Below are 22,989 nucleotides of genomic sequence, written 5' to 3'. Positions count from 1 at the left end.
ATTATCGATTATATTTTCAAACATAAATATTATTTGTAAATTAGCGCCATTTTTTTTGTCCAAGGTTGTACCACTGAATTCTAAACTCTTTAAAATTAATTAAATATATTTATTAATATATAATTTTTTTTTCTACTGTTTACGAGTCAAAATTGAGCTATAATTTGAAAGTTTAACATTATTAAATGTCGATTATATTTTTTGTCTTAATATACGATTACTTGTCAAAGTTTATGTGGCCATTAAATTAAAAATTTTCTATCTAATAAATGCTAAATCATCACATCACATACTCCGATTCAAGAGCTTTTAAATGCTTGTGATCTTTAGAAACTTTGACCACATAACTGTATGATAAAATTTTATTATAACTTATTACTAAAAAATTAAAATAAAATATGACTACATATTCAAGACCAGATTGATTGATTCAAATAAATAAAACTTAACTTAAAATGCTAATTAAAAAAAAAAATAAATTTGTAAATCTGTACAGTTTGGTCAGTGGATATAAATTTGGAATGATTGATTAATTAATTATTGAAAGTGAATCACTGGAGATAAAATAGATTTAGTCCAATTATTAAAAATAGTTTGCATGGTTTAAATTTTTTATATTGATAGCATTTTTAAAGCTTCGCTTTTTTTCCCTGTGGATAGTTTCCGGCCTCACAACGGACTCTTTTGCTTAAGTGCACCCCCCCCCCCCAAGTCAACCACTCTAACCTAAATCTTTTTTTAAATATGTTTATAATAAACGCGAATTGCACCAAACATTTTTAATCCATTCGTTAAAAATGGATTAGTTTTAAGAAAAAAGTGAGCTTATGAGTGAGATGTAGCGTTTGAAGAAGGTTAAATTAATGGAATAGTATTGGAAGATTTTTAAAAATATAAATATAAGATTTATTATATGAGGAGAATGGAATGCTACCAATATAAAAAATAAACCATATCGTTAAGTGTGCGTTAAGTATGTGGTTCCAAATATCCAGTGATTCAATAAAATAAAATTATAAAAATTCTATCAGATTTAGTTTAAACGCAGATTAGAGAAAAAATAAAATGTTTTCGATTTTCTAAAAATTAAACATTTGTCGGTGCATCCATCCCACAAATAATAGCTTTCATAACGCTAGCTGCTGCTAATGATGCATACGGTTGCCATTCTTTACGCCTTGAACCATCTTTGTAATCAGCAATACCACGAATACACACAAAATTATCACGACAATTACCAAGTATGGATTCAATGACTGTGTCAAATTCACCATCAAATGCCAATGCACCTGTTTTTACCGAAAAATGTTGACGTAATTGATCATCTCGTGTGATTTTTCGCCCGGATGCTATTGGTGCAAGATGTATTCTAGGACAACCTTCATACCTGAAAAAAACATTTATGATAATATATTGTTCTTGAAATATTCACAAGGTCTGGTTGGCCTCTAATTTCTAAGGGTTCATAATAATAATAAAAATACATAAGAGGGGTACCGCAAATGGGTCTCTAGCACCTACACCAAGGGATTATCTGTGCCCTCCTTGAGAACATCCTGTCACTAGAAAGCAAATCGTCTCCAGGTAAGAGATGCTATTGTTATTATATTAAGCAGATGAAGCTTTAGGACTCTGACGAGACCAGACGCCCATAACATAAAAAAAATTTACCTTTTAACTGAACTGTCAGAAGGTACAGGATGAGCAACTTCAATAAGATCACGTTCTCCAATAGACATATACAATTTATCAGACTCTACAGGTGGTGCTTTGAAATCTGTTTCAGCATTGTTTGCTTGTAACTTTTGTAAACCATCTGATAAATAATCCAACCATGGTGGTGGTGCACCATTCTCTTCGGAAGCTAATTTTAATTGTTTTGCTAATGTTTGTAAAATATCACTTGCTGGCGAATATGGTTTTAATTCAAACTCGTAGTTATTTTCAGCTTTTCGAGCGTTATTACAATACACGTAGACGTATCTGAAAAAAAGTAATTTTCATTAATTTCTGTCGACATGATAAAATGTTAAAGAAAGGACAAAGAATACTCACTTCTTATCTTTATTTTCAGACGCCGCTGATACAACAACGTCACCTAGCCGTACATGTTTCGAATAATCCGTATAATGTGGTACACCGCCAGCTACTCCAACTAATAGTACAAAATCAACTCGTTGGAATGTACCCAATAATCGGGTAGTTGTATTTCCTGCAGCAATCATAGCTTCACGACTATGTCCAACCGTGGGTAGTTTTGTACTAACAACACGATGTGCACCAATATTACCCAAGGTGTAAACGTTCGATTCACCTATAAGAACAAATTTGAAAATCAGATCAAATAGATAGTTTTACGAACTGGAAAACACAAAAGCACAGTTTTTTTTTAAATTTTTGTTTTAAGAAACTACTATAGCATGTGTATTAATTTTGTGTTGAAAATTTTTTTTATATTAAATAACCATTGGTTCACATAAAATTTGAGGCTGTCAATCTGATTGGTATTTTAAAAATATCAGAAAAAAAAAATTGTTAGCGTTCCAAAAATATGCTCGACGTCCCAATGATTGTAAATAAAATTAAAATTAGAAAAGATAAGAAAGTTAAATTTAAAAAATGAAAAAACCCTACTGCGTTAAGTAAAAACTGAAAAGAAAAAACAAGTCCAGTGGATTACATAGCGACTATAACAGTCGAAGCCCATTATTGGAAAGATTTGAGCCGGTCTATGTAATCTACTGGACTTGTTATTTTCTTAAGTTTTTATTTAACACAATCGAATTTTTTTTATTTCTATATGCGTTTAATCTTTAGAGTGCCGCAAAGGAACAAACATACATACATAGGTACATAGACTGATAAATTCATTACCACTCCTTTGCGTCGCGCAGTCGAGTAAAAAAGATTCAATGTTTTGTTGATAACTTGAAATAAAAAACAGATAGTGTCAATTTTAAAAAATAATCTTGAAGATAGAAAATTTTCTAAAAATAGACAAAAATTGAAGAAAATTTCCAACAAGCAAACAATTTCTTTTAGGAAATTTTCTCTCCTTTAAGAATATTCTATTAAATTGATGCTAGAAGTTTTTTGGTTTAGAATTATTTACAAAAAACCACCATTCTTTTTTTTTACTTATTATTAACTTTGGAAATTTTTTCTTTTATTAAAAATTTCGAGAACATATTTTTAAGAAACTGAAAATTTTTTTGCAATCTTTTTAAGATACCAATCCGATTATATTTCGAGTAATGATAAAAAGTTAAGAGTGATAGTGAGCATGTGCACATTGAAAAGCGAGCTGATGTTTTATTTTTTGTTTAATTTATTAACACATAATGAGTTTTCCACTTTATGATGAAAATGATATATCTAACTTTTTGTTGAAATTTGAAGAACATGGCCTAGAAACGTAGATATGTAAGAATTTTTCTTGTTTGTTTGTTTATGACCTATTAATATCATCGTTATAGACTTAATTTTAAATGATCCTAAAGAAGATTAGAATAAAATGTCCCCTTTTGAATTCAACATCATTTTCGAGTTCTATCATATTTAAACAAACGATCCTATACTGGGTGTCCCAAAAGTACCGCACGTCCTTGTTGTATCAGGTAGAAAATAAAATTTAAGACGAAAAGCGTCTTCTATTTTTTGACACGATGTACTTTTATATTTCCACTCTCCTACTGTTTTGTCGTTATAGCGCGCTTCTGGCTGAACTATCCGAGCATCGGATAAAAAAATGAAAGGGGAATATTTCGTCTTAGAATTTTGTTATTTACCTGATGCAACAAGGACGTGTTCTTTTGGGATACCCAGTATATTTATTATATGTTACAATACAAATGATAAATCGGTTCTTATAAGTTTAAGGATTATTCTCAAAACGTGAAGAGAAATTGAGACCAAATTTCCATATTTTCCCCCGTAATAACCAGAACCCATTATTCACTTTCACCGCAACATATAAGATAATAAAAAAAATGTTTGTATTAACTGAAAAATTGAATAAAAATTCCCCAAAATAATAAAAAAAAACTCTATAAAGCACTAGGCATAAATAAAAATTTTCCGTAGAAACATATAAAATAAAAAACTGAAAAAAAATGTGTGTATATAAATGTGACTTGTGAAAGATGTAAACAATAAATCCCTAAAAAAAAAACAACATAAAACGAACCACAAGTGACACGTTGCACAGAAGCACTAAAAATGTCCTGATTTGTATAAGACCATCATTTTTTTTTTAATTAGGTCATTATCATCTTACCAAAATATCGTGTACGTCGAATTGTATTAGTATCACCATCAGGACTATTCGGAGAACTACCTGTTCATAATAACTGTATGAAATCATTTATGTATATTAATTAAAAAATTCAAACGCTTTTATTTTATTGAGCGAATAAAATTTAATAGAAATACAAGGTCTAAATGTACAATACAAAGGTTACTAGACTATGTTATGTCAAAAATGATGTACCTCCAACAGGTCCGTGGGCAGGAATCGTCAAAGAAGAGGGGGGGGGGTTAAATCAAATCAATAAAAATTGAGGATTCAGATGTCACGGTATGGTTAGCAAAATTTAGCGATTTTTACCACAAAAAGCGTGGAATATTCATGGCCAACAGTCTAAAAATTAAAAATCAATAAATATAACAGCTTGAACAACTGACTAAGGGGAATCCGTTTCATAAATGGCTGCATTTACAGGACTATATTGTAAGTTCAAATTTATCGGGAGACTCTCAACACGGGCCTGGCCCCCAAGGTTCTATAATTGAACTCGTTGCTCTACCTGATCTAACTTGCGCCCACGAATATTTTCAAATTATTGTAGGGGTTAAATAATAAGTTAAAAGAAGTAACCTCTGTAAAATAGACCTAAACCTTGAATAAAATCAGTAATGATACTAACCGACAGTTGTGTAACGTACAAATGTCTCCTTGTTTTCAATCATTGCATCAACAGCAACCTTCTCACAATATTGTGCGGTAATTATAGCAATTGTTGGTTGTTTTCCACTCGCCATTGTTGGCATTTGTTTAACAATTGTAACAGCTTGATCAGCTTCTTGTTGTGCGCGTGTAAATGCAATACCATTTTCCAAAGATTTTACCAAACCGCGGGATGTCAGTTCTGCTAAAATGTTGGTTACTTCTGTTTCATCCCAATTATTATCACTGTAGAAATAAAAATAAGGGAAATATTGTAATTTTTTGTCGAATTAAATTTCTAGATTGGTTGAAGGATGGATTTTTAAGTGAAATGACCAGTCAGGCACTAGTAAAATTTGCCAGAAGCGTGGTTTCATCCTTCGCGATGTCAAAGAAAAATATACACTTGTGCCAAAGAAATTATACACTTACTTTGCCAAATCTTGTATAGTTATTGGATTGGGATATGCAGATTCAAGAAGCTCCAAAACTTTTTCCAATGTAAGTTCCACAATTTGACCTTCATTATTGTCATCAGCAGATGCTATATCAGAATTAAAATAAACAAATTAATACTTTAGAATTAAAAATAATTCACTAAACAATTGAACGCTTAAATTAATTAATAAAAAAAAAACAAGATGATTTTGTTAATTAAATAGTGAGAACAAATGTGCTTCATGAATCTGAAAATATAAATTTGTTTATGTACTGAAAACAATATTAATAAAAAACGACATGCAAAATTTGAATGTCTACTTTACTTTGTTTACGCAAAGCTCAAAAGGGGTAAAAAGAAATTATCCGAAAAATCAAATTTTTGAGTACATTTTAGAAATTTTTTGATTTGTTATCGAAGATTGTTTAAAGTAATACAAGTTATTTCAAGAGGAATGTTGAATTTTTAAAATTGTCTGAGAATGCGCAATTTAAAATATAAATGAGCCTAGAAATGCATCGTTTCTAAATATATTCTCAAAACACCTTAATCCAGCAGTACGCTGTGCTGGATTAATAGAGAAAAACAAAATAAAAGTAGCCATTATTATGCCATAAAATTGCTATTTAATGAATTGTATGCGAGAAACAAGTTTACATCATACATGTTTGTCATTTGTATATAGGTTAGGTTAAGTAAGAGTGGCTGTCCTGAGGTGGGAGACATCGCATCTCCGGCCACTACCCCTTGAAGCATTTAAAGCTGTTTAAGAACAGCAGTGCTTTGACGTCAACGGACTTAAGGCCGGAGAAGTCGACAAAGAAATGCTGGCTCTCCCTCACTGTGACAGCTTCTGCAATATCATGATACACTATCAGACCCAGGCAATAACCCAGGCTCTGTGTCCTAATACCCGTTCACATTGATTCTAACATAATATAATTTAGATAAATTAGATATAGAATCACCCTTTACTCTGAAGCTTGTAAACAAATTTTGATACTTCACGTAAACTAAGTAAATACAACCGTGCTAGCACAAAAAATTATCTGTTTTGATGAAAACTTTTAGTGTTAGTTTTAAATTCGAATATGTAGTGTTAAAACTCTCCAAATTCTGTGTTAAAAAAGTGTTAAATTACCATTATAAATCTGAAAAGCGACGTGAATAAAATTTTTGTTACTTGTTTTTTGTTTTTTAAATGTGAATTCTAACTACAAAAAATATGTTGTTGCTTTAGCGATATTAAATACGATATGCACACGCAGCCTAACCAAACCTTGTAATGTGGTCGGAGAAGGAGGACCTATGATAATGTAGAGGTAGCCAGGTCGAGCTACAAGAAATGAAATGAATGAAAAAAATATTTTCCACTAATTTTAAATTATTTACCTTTTTGTTTCAAGAATTTTTTTAAGGACACATTATTTTAGAGACTAACTAAATTTATTATTTAAAATTTATTTGATTTAAAAATACAGGGGAAATTTTACAGAATTTTCATAAACTTGCGTATTAACAAAATATTTTAAAATTAGGAGAAATATATAAGGCAATATTTTAAAAGTGTGAATACGCAAATTTTGAAATTGGAAAATATGCAAGTACAATTGAAATTTTTATTTGGAGAAAAAAAAAAGAAAAATTTATGTTAATTAAAATGAATATTATTTGTAAATAGGAAATACTAAATATGAAATGATCACTACAAAGATGCAAAAGACAATTAAATTCTTACGAAGTCCATTGGTTATGCCTACAAGTGTGCAGTGAAATACAAATTTTTTTTATATTGTAAAGACATCATTTTTAATTTTTATGTTCACAATTATTTTGATAAAATATTGGTTTGATCAAGAATCAAGAGCAGATTTATTTCCTCCTATTTTTCGACAATCTTTGTTCTTTTTTCGTTTCAAAATTATAAACTTTACGAGGTAGGTAAATTGTAAACTTTACGAGTATTTCTTGCAAGAGACTAGATTTAAATTTTTCTGGCAGTTAGACAAACAATTGGTCAGTAATTCTCAACCAATAAAAAAAGCGAAAGTATAACAAACCGTTTCTTATTAGCCAATTTTCAGGTCCTTGAGGCGTCAAGATTACAATCGAGGAATTTTTCGAGAAACTCAATAGTCTGGCACTGAATAACACAGTATGACTGATCTGAGTACCGTGTCACTTCTACGTTAAAGAGAATGAAGCAGAGCCTTTCACCTAAGCCTATAATTCTCATAGCAAAATGCTTCGCAATTTACCGAATCAAGGAATAGCTACGATAAGCCCATCCTGATTACTGGAATTTTGCGTAGGGCAAACCACAGGCCGAATTGTGAATAATCCTAGCTAGGCCACTCGACTGTGCCCGCTTGAAAATCACCAGAGCACAGTTGAGAAGGGTGGTGGGATTCTTGACAGAACACTGTCAATTGAGCTACGATCTTCATAACATGGGAGCTCTCTGATGATCCCACTTGTAGGGCCTGTATGGAGGATGATGAAATCTCCATACATGATATTTGGGGGAAAGCTGCAAGCTTTCTGCTTGTCGCCTTCAGGTGACACGTTTATCTTAAGGAGGGCACTTTTGTCTGGGTGCTGGGGACCCATTTACAGTACTCGTATGTTTTATTATTATTTCTGGCAGCTAATCAATTATACAGTAATTCTCAATCAAAAAGAAAAGCTACAGCAAAAATAAGCGTTTTTTATTAACTAATTTTCAACGCACTAGATGTCTGCTAACCGCACTGTAAAAATGTAAAGCTCATTGTAATTAATTTTCGGCGACATTTTTAGTCAAATTATTAGCAATGTACGAGATGAAACTTGCTAATAATATACCTATAATTAATTTCAAATCTTCTGATAAAAATAACTGAAATGTTACAGTCAACAATTTTTTCTGATTTAACTTTTAAGAAATTTGCTCTTGATTACAAACCGAATTTAACAATAAAGGTACCAAATAGCGTTGAAATTATATGAATACGAAAAAATAATATAATTGCTTACGTGGTCTATTTGGAGGTTCTTCTACATCGTCCAATTGTTTTAATTCAATTTCAATTTTCTTCAGAGATTCATATCGATGTTGCATTAGTTTCATAATTTTTTTAATAAATCCCACATAATCTAAAAATAAAATTTAAATTCCATAAATATAAAAACTAATTGAACAACTAATTTTGATATTTTGATAATAATTTGTCTTTTTTAACGATTGTTTAGCTGGGAAACTTAAAAAAATTGCAGTAAATCCACAAAAGTTCACATTTGTCTCGGTTTTTGGATTTCCGAAAGTAAATAGAACCCAATATTTCAACGAAAAATGAAAATTCAGTTCATTTTACTATTAGCATATTTGTTTAGTAAAGTAGCCTGAAATTGATTCAATAAATCGCTCTTTTATGATATGAATGCTGCTACTCAAGAATTAATCGACGATATTATTTTATACCTAGCTTTACTTTTGAAAAATTAAATTTTTTTCAAACGCTTATTTATAAAAAACGGTAAGATTAAGTAAAAAAGTCATTGGTCAAAAATACAATATCATACAACTTTCAAATCCAATTTTTAATCAGAGCCGCAAAATAATCTTTACTTTCGTCAATAACGAATTTTTCGAATAGTCAAATAATGAAAAAATTCTTAGAACCGTCCAAAATATAATATTCCGACGACTCCAATAAAAATCTACTCGATTCTGGGTTAGATTATATAAAAATGAAAACTAGCTAGATCGACTTATTGCCCCCGAAACCGACTGCATACTAAATTCATGAAAATCGTTGAAGCCGTTTCCGAGATTCCAAATACACATTCACAAGAATCGCTTGTTTAAATATATAAAATAAGTTACAGTAGATAATCGAAAATTTTTCGAAAGTTTACCTCGTGGAAATTCTTGTGGACTAACTAATTCACGGAAGAATTCTTGTGCGACTGAAGGCTGTTCTGATTCCAATAATGATGGTTTAAACCAAAATCGTAATGTACGTGCTTCTTGTTTGTGTTTACCAGTTTGTGTGCTGACAAGGAACACTCGGAATTCCAATGATAATTGTGCAGGTGATGCGTCTCCATTTTCTATTTGAAACAAAAAACAATTTGAAAACCGTTAATTAATTAAAAATAAATTTACGGAGAATTGACAAGATATCATATTTTTAAAAATGACGTATGTACGTTAAAAGAATATGTAATTAAGGTCACGCATAACTGATTCATTTTAAAATAAGTATGCCATTAGGCCTTACATAAGATGGTAATTATAATTACCTTGTTTAAATCAAGTTAATTAACTTTAATTAGAATTAATTTTATTGAAAAAGAACAATTGCTTTTAATATTTTATACAATTGATCATCCTTCGAACCAAATTTGTTAGTACTGACCTTAAGATAATTTTTTTTTTAAATTTGTAAAGGAATTCAAATTTGAAAAAAGGCAAGACGTTAACTTTTTACAAGCGTATATAAAAATATCTTCACATGAAAGAAAATTAGATTAACCGATATAACTCAATTTTCCGCACTCTAAAAGTTAATCTGATTTTGAAAACATGTTTCAAATTTTGAAATATTTTCTTCGAAAGCTATTTGGAATCGGTACAAATTCATTAAAACTTAATTTTTGAGCGACATTTCACACAGAGTAAAATTTGGTAACCTGGCTAAGGAGAAACAAGTTACGGCCCAATATCTGTGATCAAGGCAGGCCCGTGCGCACGGAGAGTTTGGAGGTCAACCTCTTCCCCCCATTAAGCATCTTTCCACATAAATTTGAACTAATAATATAATCCTGTAAATGCAGCTATTTATGAAACGGATTTCCACTGACATTCTTAATGATACATTCTTTGAATTTGTCTTCAAAGTCGAGTACTTCAAACAGAAAACTAGAATCTTAGCGGGGCTATTGAAAAGGCTGATAGTGTGAAACGAATTGTCATTGAAAGAAGAGAAAACTCTGGAGAAGAGTTAAGAAAAATTTTCAAGACCGTGAGCGGAAACTGCGAAGAATGCGACATGGAATTATTTAATCCAAGACTCACGACAAATCGACTCAACTATCTATATAATCCTGTAAATGCAGCTATTTATGAAACGGATTTCCACTGACATTCTTAATGATACATTCTTTGAATTTGTCTTCAAAGTCGAGTACTTCAAACAGAAAACTAGAATCTTAGCGGGGCTATTGAAAAGGCTGATAGTGTGAAACGAATTGTCATTGAAAGAAGAGAAAACTCTGGAGAAGAGTTAAGAAAAATTTTCAAGACCGTGAGCGGAAACTGCGAAGAATGCGACATGGAATTATTTAATCCAAGACTCACGACAAATCGACTCAACATACATTTTGAATTATACTCTTCAATTTTACACGATGATTCCCGTGACATACGGAGCATTCGATATCTACAATGAAGGTGCGTTACCAAAAGTTTACCAAATGCTTCGCGTTCGTCCAGCTTTGCCTGTAACAACAGCGACTAATGAACGCTCCCTTTTTTAACATTGCGTCGTCTCAAAACATATCTCGATCGACAATGGATTATCTAAGATCGGCTAAACGGCTTAGCCTCGATCAATAGAGAGAAATCAGTAGAGGTCTTCGATACGTACATAGTTTTGGAAAAGTTTTTTTCTGTACCTCGCAGAATTACATTTTGTTATAATAAAATGTTCTCTTACTCGAAAAAAGAGTTTCTTGTTTTTATTGACTTTATGATACCTAACATGACGAGCAAATTTTGGCCCCCCCCCTCCTTGGATGATTACTGCGCACGGTCCTAGATCAAGTTTTTTTGAAAAAAGATTAAAATATATCTTACCCACAACAGTTTCTTTATTAATCACAATTCCCGTATGATCTCCGCCAGCCACATGCATTTTATCACTTGTTTTTTCTACTGCTCGCCTTTCAATAATTAATGTTGTGGAATTTTCCGTTTTACATTTTGGTGTCATAACGACATGTTCCGTTACCGTTTCAGGCATTTTGATGCTGATTTATCTAAAACAATGATTTAAAACTTTCTATTCAAATAATCCTATATCCTCTCAAATGGTTTGACTCAATATTAAAAAATTTTATCAATACATAAAAAAAAAATAGATAAGACGAGATATCAGTCGAACGAAAACAATTAACTCTAAATTTTGCAACACGATTAAAATCGTAAATGTATTATTAATAGATTTTGTAATATTTTATGTGAAATTAAACAAACTGAATTTATAATTTTACTAAAAATAAATATTAATTACCACAAAAAAAAAAAATAAAAACTAAATATATTCTATAAATATCAGTGAAGTAATTATTTAAATTCTTTTTTGGTAAGTTCAGACTAGAGATCACTTTTTTTAAAAAATATTTATTGATATTATAAATTTTTTTTCGAAAAGATATCACCAATTGGTACAAAAAGGTTAAAAGCCATGCGAGGTTACTTGTATGTGACCTAGGATAAGCTCGGGAAAAATCAATTTACATTTATTCGGGGGTTCCTCCCGTAATTCAACCTAATTTTCTTAATAGCTCACAATAAATCAAATGTTACGTGTTTTTGTTTTGATTACAAGTATTTAATTTTGTTTTTGTTTTGAATAAAAATTTTATTTAGAAATGATTTACGATTCTCATAATGCACCAAAAAAAAGCTTGTCAAAATTATGCTGATTTAAATTGGCGCGCAAACTATTTTTATTTGAACTAGATAAAGTTTGTTTGCTATAAGTTGAGATTCATGATGTGTTATATAAACATGGATACAAGGTCGTTATTTTTATATTATCAATGATACTTTTATGATAATTTATCATAAAAGAGAAATATTTCTTTTTGGATTTTGGAATACAATTTTCTAACGAAAATAATAAACTACTCAATATTTACTAGATTTGGGATTAATTTAAACTAATATTTTTTTGAGGCTCACAAAAGATGAGTTTTTGTAATTTCCTTAAGAATATCTTAATCTTTTTTTATATTTAAACAGTTTATGACTTCTTAATAGGGCTTTTCATTTTAAAATCACGATTCACATTTGTTTCGTACTAAATGATTTATAACCAATGTGATAAAATGAATAACAAATATCTTCTATCTTAGTCCTACTTATTGCTGTCAGTACGAAAAAATAAACTCTGCACTTGCGCTTATGACATGATGAAAAGGCCTATTGAAAGTTTTCATGGATGTATAGAAAAATGATCACTGAGTCAAATAAAAGTAGTCTTCTCACAGTAAAATACATTTTTGCTTGGAGCATGTGTAGTATTTGATTCTTCTGTCAAATATTGCAAATATTTTATCGCATTTTGTGACCGAGTAATCGAAGGGACCGAGTTCGTTATCTAAATAATAGTTTACAGGTTATTATCCTTGGATCTTGGGTTATAAACAAAACTCTTTTTTACCGGTTATCGTTATCGGCTAGAAATTTTTTTGGAAAATTGTTCGTTATTTAATATTTCCCTCCTTTCGCCAGCCCTGCATTATAGACATTATTCCACTATGAATATCCGGTCACGTTCACCCACCGTATAGTATAGCATCTGAAAAGGTTTTGCTGTATTCTGAAACCAACCCAGCATAATGGCCAAATTTGAATTGGTATTAGCTGATTGGTTAATATATTATGTTACTATAGTAACCCGTGGTGATCAGTGTGTTGGATCAAATTTAAGAATTCGTTGTGTGCGTAGTCATGGTAGGGACAATAAAATCGATGTCAGCGCTTCCAGTGAAAAATTTTGGCGTTAAAGGGGGCTGTTATTACTAATTTGCAGTTCTTTACATGTTAATGTTATAGAAATGTCAAATTAAAATTATTGTAAAACACGAATTAATTAAACTTAATGCATTAAAAATTGTGAAAATAAGAAATCATAATTATTTATTTAAATTTGTGAGACAATAATATTAAATTTTCAATGTAAGTCTTAAATGCAATCCATACAATTATATATGCATCCATACAATTCTATAATTAAAGTAGTGTATCGTTACCATGGAAACGAAACTCACGCACGGAGCGAATATACGCAATATATTGATATCAATTCAAAATAATCTATTCGCTCCGTGCATGAGTTTTATTTCAGGAAGTTACTATGGTATCGATACATTATATTTTCTTAATATAATTGTATGGATGGTATAAGTCTATGGATTGTGTATGTTTTAAAATTTAATAATATTTTCTAACAAATTTAAATAATTAATTTTTTAATATGAATTTACATTTAATAATATTATTTATGCAATTTCGTCTTTTATTTTTATTATTATAATTAATATTTTTAAGATAAGAGCGCTGCAGTCGATTTAGCTGTCTCATACACCTACTATATGCTCCCTGCTAATAGCTATTACACAGAAAAATTGATTGTAAATAGATCGTGACTGCTTTATAGCTGAAATACGTATTTATGATATCAAATCACGCATCTATAGTATAAAAAATGCGTGTACTCAATAACTTTCTTCAAAATTAGAGAAAAAAACTAAATTTAATTCTAATCTATGAGGGAAATTGCCCATTATAATAAAAACCACAAAAACTAATTACATGAAACACACAAAATGCAAATTTCAAAATAGATAAAAACGCTAAATCATTTTAAATAATTTCTTCCTGTATATTTAATTACTCTAAATATGGTTTTAACAATTACTCTAGGCGCTGTCCATTAAGACTCGTATGCGAATCATACTTTTTTTTTTAAATTGTTTTATGGAGCGTAGTTTACGAATTTTTAGCCGGGTGACCTAAAATTTTGAATATTCGAGCCATATTTTGACAGTCTGTACATAAGACCTTGCAACACGCAAGGTGTAATACTTGACACGTGAGGTATTTTTATGTTCTTTTCAGGAATATATAACGAATTTGTTTGGTCCCTCGGCTGAATTTTCGGACCTTTTTTAAGTATGGCCATTTTTTGCATGAATGGAGACTTAAAAATTTGGCTGATAGACAATTTCGTAATCTAAGCTCCAAAAACATAAAAAACGGTGTCCCCCGAATGGAGTATGATTTGCGTGCGAATTTCATGGGCAGCGCCTGAAGTAAGTATTAATTATACAATCCAACAAACACTTGAAAATAAATATAATAAACAATAATATTTATATAGATACCTTTTGTAATAATTTTATTTAAAAATAAAATCACGTAAAAATTAAACACAATAAACGATAAGTAAAACAATTTTATGTCATCACTTCTTCACAACTGATTCAATACAATTAAAAAACATTTATCAAAAATTTATTAACAAAAACCCCGCATATTTAAATTGATTACTGTATTATTCATAGAATTGACTTTGAATCATCTATGATCACATTTGAAAAAAAATCTGGTTTAACCTCCACACACCCCTCCGTATACATGCTTTAGTAGAATTACTTACTTCTCAAATTCGATATTAAAGAACTCCAATTTTTGCCAGTATTAAGAAAGTTATTTGTTGGGTGCGTAGTCATGGTAGAGACAATCAAATCGATGCTAGCGTTTCCAGTGAATAGTTTTGGCGTTAAAGGGGGCTGTCAACACTAATTTCCAAATCTAGTTAGCATCTGTAGCGCGAATCAAGGTTGCCAGGCTTTAGCTACGGAGCTACTTAGTAAATTACAAACCCCTCACAAAATTGTTCGAAATAGCCATCGGGCACATCTCGTTAAGAAGTTATAAAAATTACAGTCTTCATCTAGAGCTGGTATGACCGAGTTGGATAAAGTGCTTGGCATGAATTCAGGTGATCTGAGTTCGAGTCCTGGTGGAGTGTATTTTTTTCAATTCTCTTTAATTAAGTTATAAAGGGTTTAAATTATCAAATTTTATCGAATATCAATATCCTAATGCGAGTTACCCCAAAAAGCCAACATTAGGTTTGATTTATTTTGATAAAATTTGATAATTTCAACCGTTCGTAAATCAACAAGGAGTGACCGCTGGCCAATTTAAACGGTTTTGTGTTCTTCAGCACAACTAATTCTATTGTAAGGGGGAAAGATTGTTTTTTCTATAATTTGTTTTCGTTTTTCGACGATGTTTCAAAAGACCACTAGTTGAAACTACCTGCAAATTTCATTCGTCTCTCTATTTTTTATAGTTTTGGAGAAAATGGACAACAAAGCTTTATCATAATTTGCGCCCTCAGGGTAATCAGTGACGTTTACGAAAAAATGTTTAAAAAGAAAAGTTGTTTATTTTTTTATAAGGAACATTTTTTTTGTTCTATCTCTAACGGTTTAAAAGATTTGAATATTTTATCGCTTTTAGGTTTAGCGATAACATGTTCGCGGACTATAAATATACAAATATGATCAGTCCAATAATTTTATCTTTGGGATCAGAATCCCTCAAAATGTAAAGATATTTTAAAATCAAAATCTTTTACACAAAACACATAATTTCTACATTTTATTGTGTAGATAGAGGTAAAAAAAAGATCATAAAATATACACAATGACGTCATAGATATGATGTATACCCTACCTACCTTGAAGCGGAAAAAGGTTGATCAATTTTAATACACTTTTTGAAAAAAATCCACACTATATAGTAACAATCACTCGTAAAATTTTAACACACTTTTTAAAAACACTTTAAAATTTGTAAGTAGTTGATATTTTTAGAAATTGTTTATAGACGTCGTTAAGTAGTCTGTAAATTATTATTTATAAATGCACTCTCAACACTCAACACTGAAAACCGTCTCAATTCAAAATAAACAAATTGTTTAACAGACATATATAAAATTGTAACAACAAAAATAATATATACCTAATAATGTACGTTTTCTGTTTCAATAACAGTTCGTTTCTCCCACTGCACTTTTTATTATTATCATCATTATATTTCTATATAAGTCCATATCAGGGTCATTGTTGTGAGACTATCAATTATATTTATTTCCTTTCGAAGTATTAATAAATTGATCGTTGTGTTTTTTTATAGATAATGTTTTTGTTGCTTTGTATAAAAATTAGTATTTATCTTTCCGATTAATTTCGCTTTATAGTCTCGGAAACACTGGTACGAAATTTCCGAACCATTTTGTTACAGGTATAACGATTCGTGAATAAATCGAATTACGCAATTACTGAAAATAAAATGGTCACAACAGAGCTTGTTGTCGAGGGCCGATTAAAATAATTTGCCACAGGTGTTATTTTGTTTACTACAAAGGCATTATAATTTTTATACCATATATATGAAATATATGTTAAGGTATACTAAGTTTAGTCTGTAACGCTTAAAAATATTGACGCTACAAACAAAATTTTCGTATAGGTGTTCATAAAATCACCTAATTAGTCCATTTTCAAAAACGAAAAATGATATCAAGCTGAAGTTTTTACAGCGTGCTCAGGATATAACAAATGAGGTTGAGTTCGTAAATGAGCAAGATATGTCAATTTGGTCTTGGGTCCGTAGTAAACCATCTTGTAAACCGTTAGAGATAGAACAAAAGTTTAAATGTAAAAAACGTTCCTTATAGAAAAATAAACAACTTTCGTTTGAAACATTTTCTCGTAAACATCACTGTTTACCCGTGAGAGCGCAAATTAGGAGTAAATTCTATGGTATGTATTATATGGGAATATCAGTTAAGTGTGTGTGTGACATGTATGTATGTATGTTTGGCTATCTTTCTTTACTAGTATGACGTAAACGATTGCGTAATAAACACTGTCTTTACATGGTTTTTCAACAATTAACTCAGTCAATTGTTTGTTTTCACTTGTTTACTATCATTTTCCTTATGTTATTCACGAAAATCATTATGTTATAACTTTTCGTCGATTCCAATTAATCGCCGTACATGTGGCATAATTGCGGTTATAACAAGTTGATTCTAATCGTCCTTCGATTATGCCCCGATAATCAGTGCTGTTATCGGGGCATAATCATCAATTTTTTTCAATAATTACGGCAAAATTTGAATGAGTTGCCATGCTGTAACAATTGTATTCGGAAATTTAATGATCAGTATCTCCAAGTCTATTATTATTCATAATAGAGCTTTTGTTTACAGAGGAAATTTTATTAGAAATAAAATTGGTTTAGTAAACAAATATTTCTGTTATTTTTTAATTTATACGCTTGAATATTAATAGGTATTTTTCTATCAACAAGTCCCTAAAATAGGTGAGGTATATTTTGTGTTATAAAAGGTGTGTTCAAACCACATCCTATATGAATCGTAATTTTATAGATGTATTTTGACGCTTGACGCTACGTTTGTGCGTCAAATTAGGTAACGTGATCACGTGCTGCCATCTGGAAAATAAATTTTGCCGCGTCACATCGTAAAAAAATTATGTGTGCTCTGCAATAAAATAGTAAATAAACATCAATGAAATTTTGTCAATCAATCCTGAGAAAAAAAACTTTTTTCGATGTGATGCTGCTTAGTTTTTTTCCAGATGGCAGCAGGGCATAAACTGATCACGTAACTTAATTTGACGCTGAAACTCAGCGTCAACCGTTAGCATGAAAATACACCTTAACAGAAAGGCTTACTAAGAGTTTGTTTAGAATTTGGGCTGGAATAGTGGAATATTTTATATGGACTGAAAATGAATGGAGCCAAATACATGTTACTTTAAGCTGAGTCGCACCTTTTTCTTTATGCTTCTAATGCATAATGCTTATGACTATGAGCGCTATTCAGAGTGTATTGATATAATATTACTGTCCTAGATGGGTATGCCCATAGACAACAAAGCTAATAAGTTCCAATTTTCCCAACGATCACGGCGGTTCATTGCGATTGTGTGAAATACAATATCATAAATATTTATTATATTCACGTGGGAATTAACTTTATGAACTCAAAAAGGTAAATTTTATTTGTTAAATTATCATATTTGTTTAAATTATCATTAGATATATAGTCCGCTTTAGTATAGTCATAGAGCCACCCGGTACTATATACTGGGTGTCACAGATTGCTCTAAAATATGCTGATTAATATGAATTTTCCATTTCGATTTTTTTTCTTAAAAACGACAATTTTTTAAAGACGTCCGAAAATTGATTCTTTTTCTAAAATTACCTTGAATATTCAATTTTATTCACGTCTTTTTTCGTCTCTATGTCCATACGGTCCAATTTCATAAAAATGACTATTCATTTAAATCCCAGAATACACGCGTGAATTTAAAACAACATTACATATTCAAGAAAAATATACACAATAGACACTTTTATTAAAAATTTGCAAAAACAAAAAAAAACTTACTTCACTAATTAGTAAAATAATGTTACATTGTCACGTATCATATACGAAAAAAAATAATCACAAATAATAATTATAATAATATTACATCACTCAAATAATATATAACTTTATGTATGTAGTTTAATTAATAGCAATATATCAAGGTCTTTTTTTTTTTTTTTGTTCAAAATTATTAACTTTTAGAAAATGTTTAATTCTAATTTAATAACACACAAGCACTTGTTGAAAAATCAATTATCACTAAAATATTAATTATGATTAATTGATTAATTAGTGGTTTTAGAATTTAACTTTAATTTAGATTAATTGAAAATCATTATTATTTACACTTTAATCATCTGTTTGTTGAACTGAAGTACTCTTAGGGTACGCGAAATACCAGTTTATTATAGAAAAAAAACATATATAAACAATATCATAAATAACCGGTATAAATATAGTATCCTACTATTCTTGTAGTAATTACAAAATACTACCATATATCACTGAAAAATGTTCGTTTCAAGTAAATTAAAAACACTTCACTTTTTAAACATAAACATATTATTTCTTGATTTATACAGGATGTTCTCGAAACAGTTGCTGTAAGAAATGGTCAAAAATAACTAATATTATTACTAAAATTAGTAGATTAGGTTAGGTTAGGTTAGGTTAGAGCAGCTGTCCTCGGATAAGAGGCATACTTTGATCAAAGGTCAGTTGTGAGAGCGAAACTTGGCAAATCCCTGGCCACTACTCCACGAACCATTTGAAACTGTTTAAGAAGTACAGGAGTGCTTTGACGCCTACGTAATTTAGGTCGGAAAGCTCATCAAAGAAAACCTGGCTCAATTAAGCCCACCTCCTCATGGCAAGAGCTGTACATAGACGGAGAAGATGATTAATTGTTCCTCCCCCCCCACTATGACAGCTCCTGCAATAGTCGTGATGCACTATCAGCCCCAGACGTGCCTGCAATAGTCGCAACAATTTTTCTTATAAAGACCCTTTCAAGCGATATAAAATCTTCTCAGACCATATCTCTCTTGTAGTACCACAAGCGCGTTCCTCACGCCATCTAGGATTGACCTTTTTAAGATATCCTCATTTAGGAGCAGCTTGTAAACGAATATCCCGAATATCTATTGATGCTTGTGTTCGGCAGCCTTGTGCCATTTCTAGAAAGCTCATCAGTTTCACAATTCCCTGGAATGTCTTAGTGTCTCGGTATCCATACCAGTTTTGCATTCATTTGTTCCGCCAGCTCTTTCAGGACGTTTAAAAGTCCTAGGTGACACCTGAATAGCATCTAGTAGTAATTACAAAATAATACAATATATCACTGCAAATGTTACTTTCACGGAAATTAAAAACATTTCACTTTTTAAACATAAACATATTATTTCTTGATTTGTACAGAATGTGTTAGGTGTATTTTTGTAAACCTGTACTCACCTTCTCTTAACGAAGCCTTGTAGACAACTTTACTATCAATGGAAAAAAATTGATAGTCAAGTTGTAGACGATTTTACTATCATGAAGATTGTGAAGAAATGTACTTATTTTCAGTTTGACACTGCGTCCTTTTAATTAAGTTGGCCATGCACCGGCTCAAAACGCAATGCAGAGTTCGGCCACGGACAAGATGAGTATAAAACTTGTAGACAACTTTACTAATAATGAATGAATAGGCATTAACTCATAGAAAAAATTTTTAATAATAGAGTTTTGAAATGATTGGATTCCAAAGCCTCGAGGTTTGATAGGTGATAAACCTCACTTAATAAACAAACAAACAAAATTAATCCTCAAAATGTATTTTAGCTTTAGAAACTTTTAGGTAAATGTATCACGCTTTATTAAAACAAACCATAGCAATTTTACATAAATAAATTCAATGTAATAAAATGAATGCATTTTTAAAATTTATGAGCACTTATTCTGGAACATCTTGTAAAAAACATGAGGCTTTTAAACTTTCTAAGTTTTGCAACTTACGTTTACGATTGTTTTTACAGTTCAATAAACTTACTGCATGAGATGTAGGAAATTTTTCTCGCTCGATAATTCTGCGAAAGGAGCATTCCTAATATCTTCTAATTTTACGAAGAAGAAAAAAAGAAAACTTTCCGTTATTTAATTATTATTTTTATTTCAATATAATTTCTTTTTAAGTATTTAAATTATATCTTCAAGTACATTGAATAATATTTTTAAAGTGATATTAACTAGATTTTTTTATTGAAAATAATGTACCAAAAATCCGGATACCTCCAATATATAGTTTATAATTTTTATTGCTCAAAACGAATATTTTAAATATTCATTTTGCTCAAACTTTCAAATATTTGTAATACATTCTCAAAATCATTAAATAGGCACCTTACAGTCGTTAAATATAATTTTTTTTTTATATAATACAAAATACAAACAAATTAAGAATGTATCACAATTGAGTAGTACGATCCCAAATCATATTTGAGAAAAAAAAAAAATAAATGTCGGAATTATTGTGCTCAATTTAAATTATTTAAAAAATTAATTTTATTATTCAATAAAAGACGTGAGCAAAATTTATTATTTATGCACTCACTCGACTTTTTTTTTCCAATTTCAAGTACTGTTTTATAAAACGGTTATTAACATTGCAAAGATCATTTCATTTTAAATTTGACCTTTTTTTATTTGATTGACATTTGATATTATGGACTGCATTTATTTAAATGCATTCTATTTTTTTTAATGGTAAATGCAAATAAGTTTGTATATTTCGAATCGGGAAATTTAACATTCGTTGGACTAAGCTTATGTAATAGGTGGGAGCTACATATTTTTGTCATATCAAATAATGGAATTACTTTTGTGGTTTTCGGAAAATGATTTTAAATGACTCACTTTAAAAGAAAACCTACCAATGATAGTCAAAATCTTTTCTTTATTAATTGAAAGCGTGATAACAATGTGATAACAATGTCATCCGACGAGCTTGCTAGAAATGGCTCAAAGCTTAATCCTAGAGTTCCGTTTGCGAATTGTAAGCTGTCCTTGAATGAGTATACCTTAAAAAAGGCTAATCTTAGATGGGGCAGGAACGCACTTGTGGTGCTACAAGACAGTTATGGTCTGAGTGCAATCGTAGACGTTCCGAAGATCTTACATCGCTTCAAAGAGTCTGAAGGTTGACTGGATCTGCTGTTGCGGCTGAACTACTGGAACTACCACTGCACTACGATTATTGCAGGAGCTGTCACAGTGGGGAGGAAGAAACGATGTCTCATCTTCTCTACCACTGTACAGCTTTTGCCATGACGAAATAGGCTCACTTGACGATCTCTCCGACCTGAATTTCGTTCCTACGTCAAAATATTTCTGCTGTTCTTAATCCGCTCCAAATGGTTCAGAGAGTAGTGATCGGGGATAAACCAACTCTTTTCCGGTATCATAACAGACCCTATGATCTAAGAGTGTTCCACCTCAAGGCATACACTTTAACCTAACCCAATCTATTTTAAAATAAATCATACTTGTTTATTTCAAATGAATACCTACCATTTTAAAACCTTTTATTTTAATTACTTGATAAGACATTAAACTTCATGCTCGGTGATAGTTTCAAAATGATGACACATTTTTTCGAAATTTTTAGCAGTTCATAATTTTAAAGTACTTTCAAATAATCATAAACATTGTAGATTACAAGCCCGTAAAGAAAAATTTCAATCTTTGAAAATTTTTTAATCTTAAAGAAAAAACTTTTGCATTTATTATATTTTCACAGCACAACATTTGCTATGGAAAATTAACGTCCTAGCTCTTAAAGTTTTTCTTTGAAAGAAAAATTAATACAACTTCTAGTATAGACTAAAAGACGGGTGGATCTAATGTTTAAGAGCATCTATTTTTGGAGTAAAATAACCAAATTACAGAAAAACCCTCTCTTAAAGATTTTTCTCTTTGCATTGTTAACACCGTTTTTAATTCCAATTTTCACAATCGATTCACACCACAGCAAAAAATAAATAGTAAAAAAAATAATAAAATAATAATTAAATATTATATATTTTTTTAATAATTATTATCGAAAAAAGAAATCATCATCTAAGCTTAAAACAAATTCGTATGTACAAAAAAAAAAAAAATTGTAATTAATTCGCCTATATAAGAGCATTTGTTTTCATAAATCATTAATTAATTATCTTTTTAAGTTGATTAATTAATGTTATTAATTATCATTCAACCATTTTTTTTAAATTAATTAATTATGGAACAAATTTACTATTTTCACATAAATTATTAACTGTACTTTTTATAAATATTTAGGATTTTATAAAAATAAAATAAAAAATGAAAAATTA

The 22,989-nt window shown here is 30.2% G+C and overlaps 1 protein-coding gene across 9 annotated transcripts; it reads right to left on the bottom strand.

Annotated features, from left to right (window-relative positions):
• Window positions 1-742: 742 nt before the first annotated feature.
• Window positions 743-18,675, bottom strand: LOC123290962. 9 transcript variants are annotated; one of them, XM_044871361.1, is made up of 11 exons: window positions 18,656-18,675; window positions 11,224-11,405; window positions 9,282-9,476; window positions 8,400-8,519; window positions 6,664-6,720; window positions 5,378-5,489; window positions 4,926-5,191; window positions 4,277-4,336; window positions 2,056-2,314; window positions 1,672-1,983; window positions 743-1,387 (listed from the first exon to the last, which is right to left on the bottom strand). In XM_044871361.1, the coding sequence occupies exons 2-11, from the start codon at window positions 11,387-11,389 to the stop codon at window positions 1,087-1,089; spliced, it is 1,848 nt and encodes a 615-aa protein (XP_044727296.1). In that variant the 5' UTR covers window positions 11,390-11,405; window positions 18,656-18,675; the 3' UTR covers window positions 743-1,086. The 9 variants fall into 9 exon arrangements, with proteins under 9 accessions (XP_044727296.1, XP_044727293.1, XP_044727292.1 ...); XM_044871358.1 differs by lacking the exon at window positions 18,656-18,675 and adding an exon at window positions 15,904-16,319; XM_044871357.1 differs by lacking the exon at window positions 18,656-18,675 and adding an exon at window positions 15,908-16,319.
• Between the last annotated feature and the right edge of the window lie 4,314 nt (window positions 18,676-22,989).

The sequence above is a fragment of the Chrysoperla carnea genome, chromosome 1 (assembly GCF_905475395.1).
Source record: "Chrysoperla carnea chromosome 1, inChrCarn1.1, whole genome shotgun sequence".
NCBI lineage: Eukaryota > Metazoa > Arthropoda > Insecta > Neuroptera > Chrysopidae > Chrysoperla > Chrysoperla carnea.
The sequence above is the reverse complement of the archived record's forward strand: the minus strand, read 5'-3'. Positions and strand labels throughout refer to the sequence as shown.